Source organism: Micromesistius poutassou, assembly GCF_964030765.1.
Source record: "Micromesistius poutassou genome assembly, chromosome: 12".
Taxonomy (NCBI): Eukaryota; Metazoa; Chordata; class Actinopteri; order Gadiformes; family Gadidae; genus Micromesistius; species Micromesistius poutassou.
The window spans coordinates 2,815,620-2,822,912 of record NC_140282.1 but is presented as its reverse complement, the minus strand read 5'-3'; the positions used below and the strand labels follow the sequence as shown (position 1 = coordinate 2,822,912).

Genomic DNA, 7,293 nt, shown 5'->3' with positions numbered 1-7,293 from the left:
AATTACAGTACAAGAAATGTTTCAGCTGAACACAAAGAGAAGCCATGATGCTTTTGGGGTAACAGTCATAGAGCACAACCAAAGCTGAAGTTCAGAAAGACCCATATGCAGACACAATGTTCTAGATAACCCAATGTATCCTTCTCTTTGTCTCTTTCTTCCTCAGACACACGCACACACACACACACACACACAAAACGCACAAAAACACACACACACACACACACACACACACACACCCCGAACACTCACACAGCGCACACACACACACACACACACACACACACACACACACACACACACACACACACACACACACACACACACACACACACATACTCTTTGGAGAGAAGTCCATTACATTTCCTACGAGAGCACTGACTGTACAACAGCGTCTTGTACGGTTAAAGGCATACAACAGTGACACACAGAATGGGGGGGGGGGGTCTATATATATGATCCAAGCAGGCAGATATCGCCAGAAAGATCATTTTTTAAATGCTCATCACTATTATTATGAAAGCCTCCCAATGGTGTGTTTGAATGTTTAAAGCACAGGAATGACCACCGTGTGCGGCTAGCGTCCTAACCACTCACGCACCATCCCCGCTGGTTCTCTGTAATGCAAGCAGACAAGACGACGAACCGTCAGGCCTGTTTCCAGAGGCACACTAGCGTGACCCTGGCACACCGCGGACCTCTGGCCCTCTGGGATAAATATCAAGAGGACCGGGTCGTTCCCCACCGCGTAAACAGTGCGTCTTCAAAGTTTACAGAATGCCATGTGTCCGCTGGGATCTCCACTGATCTCGGGTGAGTTGGGTTCCTGAGTCAAGCGACCGCTGATACTATGTGTTCCTGTTTCGGACTGTGGAGAGGGGGAGTGTGACACCTGATAAGGCACACACAGATAAGCTGTGTTTTCGTAGGAACACGGAGAACTCCTACGGATGGCATGCTTTATGAGCACTTCTGCACAGCTGAATAACACTTGTTTTATAGGTGGATTATTTACATTTAAACCCCCCCCGTCCCCCTGCCAAATTGCTAAAGGCGTTGGACAGATTACGCCTTGAGAGAGAAATGAACCAAAGTGCTTTGACACAGATATTGAAATAATGACATTTAGTTATTAGTATCCAGTCTGTATGGTGTAGGTATAGTAAACCTCAGCTTATGCAAAATCATGTTTTAAAAGACGGACATAAATAAATTAAATATCAGAGGTGAACGCGACCCAAGAGAGAGAGAGCGTAGAGCGCAACGGCAAGTAGACTCTCAGCGCTTTTCTTTTCTTTTGGCGCGTCTTGGGACGCTGTTGGCGTCTGTTTCACGGAGTGACCCTGAAATCTACAAACGACAGATCTGCAGGTTTACAAGGACAGCCATAAAAGGGAGTGAAGCGGGGGAGAGAGGGAGAGAGAGAGAGAGAGAGAGAGAGCGCCAACAGAACACACTGAGAGACTGCAGACAGAAGAGGTGATTTCTGCTCTCGCTCGGCTGTCAGATGGCCAACCAGTGCTTGAGCTGAAACACAAAAACAGAGAAATACGTCAGCTCCATTATTCCCCCCGTAATAATGAATGGAAAAATAAAGAGAAGAAAAGTAAAGGAACAATCTGAGGGGGAACAAAAACCTACGGTGAACTGCCGAATGTTGCCCTCCTTCACCAGATGATGCTCGTGCTCTGGGGTGACGCAATAGGCGATCCTCTGGAACACAAAAAGCTACGTCACTCCACGACCAAACACAACCTCTCATCCTTTCTCCTTTTTACTTTTTTTTAATTCCTTTTTTTTATTCCTTTATTCCTTTCGCTGTCCAATTGACCTTAGCTAGTCGCTGCTAGGGTGATGGGGAAGATGAGGAATGTGTTGACCAGGGGATGACCACCCTTTGCACAACATCTTCACTATGAGTGGTAGGAGCAAAGGGTTCCTCTTACCAAAATGCTCCACTGAGAAATTGAGCAGGTCCTTTGTTCCCACAGCGATCAGACTCTTTAATTAAGAGCTGTTGACTGTTATATGATGTGGTGATTTATTCTGCTTATTGCTGGTATTGCTGTGATTATTGTGTCCTTTCAGTGTCGATGTGGTGCATACCTATTATTTGTTACTGTGCCTTGTCCTGATGGATTTACTGTCCTGTTGATGTATGCCGCTGTACTTGAATACGTATTCCGTGATTATTTTGTCATCATGCTTCTGTACTAAACTTCCCTCTCTTTGAACCCAATGAGAGCTCTGTTTTTGAAAACCAGGACGGCATTCCAGGAGTCAGGGTGGAAGGAAATGCCAGCGCGGTCCATGGGAAGCAACAATGCAGTGGCGTGTTAGCATAGCGTGCTAGTGTTGCGTGCTAGTATAGCGTGTAAGCATAGCGTGTTAGCACAGCATGTTAGCCAAGCATGTTAGGGGGCCCAGGAACGGGAGGGGAAACGTTGCTTTGAGCCATTAGTTCAAATGCACCGTTGTTATGTGTTTACGGTGCAAAACAAGCCTGGAACACCCAGAAGAGTGTGTGTGTGTGTGTGTGTGTGTGTGTGTGTGCATGTGCGTTGTATCTCCAAACATGGGTGTTCTTGTACATCCTACTTCCTAATTAGACTTAATATTTTTCAGAATCAGAATTATTTTAATTCTCTATTTGAATTATTAAGGAAGGAGACTTTTGTTGTTTGGAGGGGTTGGTGCATGAAGAATAAGTAAGTGAAGTTCCTCCACACACAAATAATCTATCTACAGTATGTATAAAACATTTGTTTTATACATCTGTATAATAAAAATACAACAAATATATATATATATATATATATAAATATATATAAAAACTGTATCTCATCAATATAATATGTATACAACGTGATCCCATCATTCGGTGGCGGTGGGGCAACCCCGTCTCCCCAACTGACCTCTTTAAACGTCCCGGGCATGCTAAAGAACTTGTAGACAGCGTAGACAGGGACAAACAACATGGAGGACAAGGCCACGCCCCAGCCCACCAGATTGGACCAGGGGGGGAAGACGTAGTCGTCCAGCGTCAGGCCAGTGGACGTCACGATGCTGGCGATCACCACCACCTGTTCCCATAGGAACCAGAGGAAGAGGAGACAGAGAGAGATGGAGGGAGGACCACGAGTCAGTGAGTCACGAGTGAGACCCATAGAAATTGTATGCAAGATTAATGTTAAGGTTTTATTATGCAAGTGTTTGTGAGTATGTATGTGTGTGTGTTTGTGTGTGATGTTTTTTTTTTTGTTATTAAGAAATATGTATAATATAATATTCTTAATATGTTGTTATTGTACTTTGTTGTTAAGGACCAGCTTGAAAACGAGATGGGTTCATCTCAAGGGGTTATTCCTAATAAAGAAATTTGGATATATGATGTCCCATCTGTAATGCATCTCAAATATTACAAATGTAATTGAATTTAACTTAACATATCTCAGTGGCACACATCATGAACCAGTCTTCTATGCTACCCAATTCACCTTTTTAATTAATTTTCATTTATATTTAGATTCTATTTATTATTTATGTTTCGTGGCGAGGCGGGGACTCTAAAGTACCCCACACTGTGTCCCTACAGAGCACCAGAGCAGAACATGCTTGAACATGCACTGCCTTTAATGTAATTAAAGGCAGTGTATCATGAAGCAGTTCTTGTTTCCCCTGCTTCTCCGCTAACTCTCCAACTAGAAAGCAAAGGGCACCGATGTCTTTCTGCTCACAGATGCCAGGGCTGATAAGGCCAAAGTGTTGGTTGCGGTCCTCCTGACATATTGATGTTTTTTCCCCAACGGATCCGAAGCAGTTTATAAACAAGCGGAGAACCGTCCGTAAAACCCCAGCTAATGGATGGAGGTTTCCTGGCTTTAATGGCCTTTAAAGTGTTGCCTTAGTGGATTCTTGAACTAGATTGATGAAACTGATTAAACTCTTTCTAAAGGTATAAACAGAGGCACAATTATTTAACAATGCAGTTGATAGCTAATCAAAATGTATTCAGAGCAGTGACCTTGTATTTGAATATTTGCTATTTGCTAACTATTTGATGTTTATTATGCAGGGTATCTGCAAGTTTTAACAAGTTAAATGTAAGACTTTTTACTACCTTCTTAATACCACTTAGAACACAATTGAACACAGCTTTCACAGTCCAACGTTGTGTGGGTAAATGACAGTGGGCGACCTGGACTTGTTTTAACAGTAGACAGGTGGCAGTGACAGGGCTGCTTTCTTAGCAAGGAGAGCATCCTGCACACATTTTGACATTCATTGGTTTGAGGTTTGTTATTTTTCTGCTCCGGACCGCCACAAAAATCATTTCTGACCAATGCAAATTACACTTAAGTCTTTCTAATCCATTTTGAGTCCTAAAGTTAGAATAATAACATGAGTAAGACTAAAAATAATACAAATACTTTTTAATACATGGATTATAATGCATGCATGTTAAGTCCTTAAGTTGAAATAAAAATACTTTAATACTTTAAAACTTGTTGTTGTAATAGGAACCACCCATGATTTCAAAGGGCTGGGGTGGAGGTTTGTGCAACCTGTGCTCTGTCATGAGGTCGGAACATATTTAATGGCCCCATGGAAAGGATTTCAAATAGATATAATAGTCTGACAGTTTGACGTAGAGCATGAATCAACCACACAAGGCGAATAATAATATTAATATTATAATAATACACACTGTGTATTATTCAAACTATTGCTATGCATTATGCGTCAATCCCATTGCAAAGATCTTTAAATCAACCTGTTGTGGGACATTTCAGTGGTCCATGCAGTTTAGTCTTTACTCCAACAATGGTTTCTTTGATTTTGGTCTCAGAGTCAAACGTCACATAATGGAAACAGGGCTCTCTCAAGTTTTGAAGACAGGCAAGAGTGACATTCCTAGTTTTTTTCCATGTGAGAAATATAATGTAACATATAGTGTGGCGGGAGTGCATGAAAAAAGACCGAAATGAGTGACACTTGAGAGCCCTGTGGAAACGTGAAAATAGCTGTGGTTCCTACCATCAGGAAGGTTGGGCTGACAAACTTCCAGCACAGTCTCCAGTAAAGACCGGGCTTGAACCCCATCATACGCTCAATGTCCTCACTGAAGCGGTCCACACCTGTTCACAGAGAGACACACAACGCATGAAGGACTGGGAACTTTACCACAGAGAGGCATCTCTTTAGCATGCTAGCACATTAGCATGCTAAAGCGTTAGCATCCCACTGCATAGATGGGACAGTGCAGGGCAGCGGTGTTGAAGGTTACCGCGGGGTCGCAGGGTTTTGTTGTGAAAGTGTGCTTGAATCCAGAGCTTTCCCAGTACGTGTGAGTTACTCTACAGAAAACTCTGTTGAATGATTTTTTCAACTGATTCCCTGCCAAGTCAGAAAGTATTAAAGTTTCCTTTTAATGAAATGAGCTTTTCCTGAATTCAATTCAATTATAGTATTATTTAGTATTTTATTTGTATATCCCTTGATGACAGGTACAGTCGCAAAAGGCTAAATGGGGCATTTATTTATGAATGATCATTTGTTATTGTACCCTTTGAAACACTTATGAAATGTGATTGATGCAGAGGAGCGTCTCACCATAAAACCAAGACACTCCAATGGCTTCGATCAGCACTCCGAACAAGATGGACGTTCCTGCTGCATAGTTGTCCAGCAGTGTGAGCACGTAGATCCCGCCCTGCAGGAAGAAAGAGAAGGTGGAGATATATAACATGTGTGTATGTGAGAGAGAGCGAGAGCGAGAGAGAGAGAGAGAGAGAGAGGGGGAGAGAGAGAGAGAGGGGGGGAGAGAGAGTGTGACAGAGAGAGAGAAAGATGGCCTGGACAATTGAGAAGATACTCGCATGGCAATTAGCAAGTGGGTCCCAGCCTCAGGAAGAAATCTAGACAATATAAGTACAATTGACTTGACTTTGACACGGTGACCCATGGGGGCCACCACAGAGGAAGCGTTGATAATCTCAATTGGATCAAACCAAGACACCACGGGGTTGCCATTCTGACCCTGAACTCAGACAATGAGCTCTTCTGTGAGCGGTGACTTCTAAACAGGTAGGGCCGAGGGAAGGAACGCCGACTTGACTAGAGATGACTATCAAAACATAACATTTCTCGGTATAGTTCAAATTGAATTTGAATGCATCTTTTCAAACGGTGATGCCATTGGATGTTCCATGATGTTAATCGTGGAGTACACGCAACCACGCTCTTTCACAAAGCCTGAAGTGAATATCCTCCACTGAGACATGGGAGGGCTGACCACCATGGTTGACTACTGGACTACTGACGTTGGTGATGCAGAGCAGGGCGAACAGGAAGGTCCCAAACGCTGTGGCGAAGGTGAACAGCTTGCGGTGTTTCTTCAGGATCTTGAAGTCATCTGCCAGGCCGGTGATCACGGCCTCCATTCCACCCATCTGGTGAACATAAGCAGTGTGACTTTAGCACAGTGGTGAACATAAGTGTGAATATAAGCAGCATTATTTCCGTGTGATGGAGAACTTAATTGTGAATGTAAGCAACTTGACTTCAGCATAATGGTGACCACGAGTGTGAATATAAGCAGAGTGACGTCAGCATAATGGTGAATATAAGTGTCAATTTAATCAGCATGATTTAAGCATACTAGTGAAAATAAGCAGTGACTTCAGCATAATGCCGCCGGTAAACAGCATGCATTACTTTCTTATGCATTATGTTCTAAATGGTAAACAGTGCTCATTTATATAGCGCTTTTTTGTTGACTGACACTTGCCCCTGCTTTACATTGTTGACTGACACTCACCCATTCATGCACACATTCACACACTGACGGCGGAGTCAACCACGCAGGGCGACAGCCAGCTCGTCAGGAGCAAGTAGGGTGAGGCGTCTTGCTCAGGGACACCACGACACTCAGCTAGGAGGAGCCGGGGATCGCACCACCAACCTTGCGGTTACCAGCCAACCCGCTCTACCTCCTGAGCTAATGCCGCCCCGCTGAGTATATTCTACACTAGCAGTCTCAATGTAATCACCAAGAGCACACAGTGTTCGATTCCCTTCTACCAGAATAGCTCCAAAACTAACAACACTCAGTAGGTGTTAGACTAAAGGCTCTAGGGTATATACAGTGTTCCAGAGAGTCTAGCCACAGCATATACACAGCAGCAGCTGCAGTGAGGACAGATTGGAACCACAGTCACCTACCCTACACCTCGACTATGGCTGACTCAGGCTGCCTCATGTGTGCCCTATGGCTTATACACTCATGCCATG

The 7,293-nt window shown here is 43.7% G+C and overlaps 1 protein-coding gene across 1 annotated transcript in view; it reads right to left on the bottom strand.

Moving 5' to 3' along the window:
* Nucleotides 1–1,210: 1,210 nt before the first annotated feature.
* slc6a2 (solute carrier family 6 member 2) overlaps nucleotides 1,211–7,293 on the bottom strand; it is a 22,061-nt gene continuing 15,978 nt past the window's right edge. The window contains exons 10-15 of the mRNA XM_084475950.1: nucleotides 6,324–6,452; nucleotides 5,614–5,713; nucleotides 5,038–5,138; nucleotides 2,916–3,083; nucleotides 1,642–1,713; nucleotides 1,211–1,527 (exon numbers count right to left, since the gene is read on the bottom strand). Of these exons, the coding sequence (XP_084332076.1) occupies nucleotides 1,504–1,527; nucleotides 1,642–1,713; nucleotides 2,916–3,083; nucleotides 5,038–5,138; nucleotides 5,614–5,713; nucleotides 6,324–6,452 (594 nt within the window). The 3' untranslated portion in view covers nucleotides 1,211–1,503. The remainder of the gene's footprint in view (nucleotides 1,528–1,641; nucleotides 1,714–2,915; nucleotides 3,084–5,037; nucleotides 5,139–5,613; nucleotides 5,714–6,323; nucleotides 6,453–7,293) is intronic.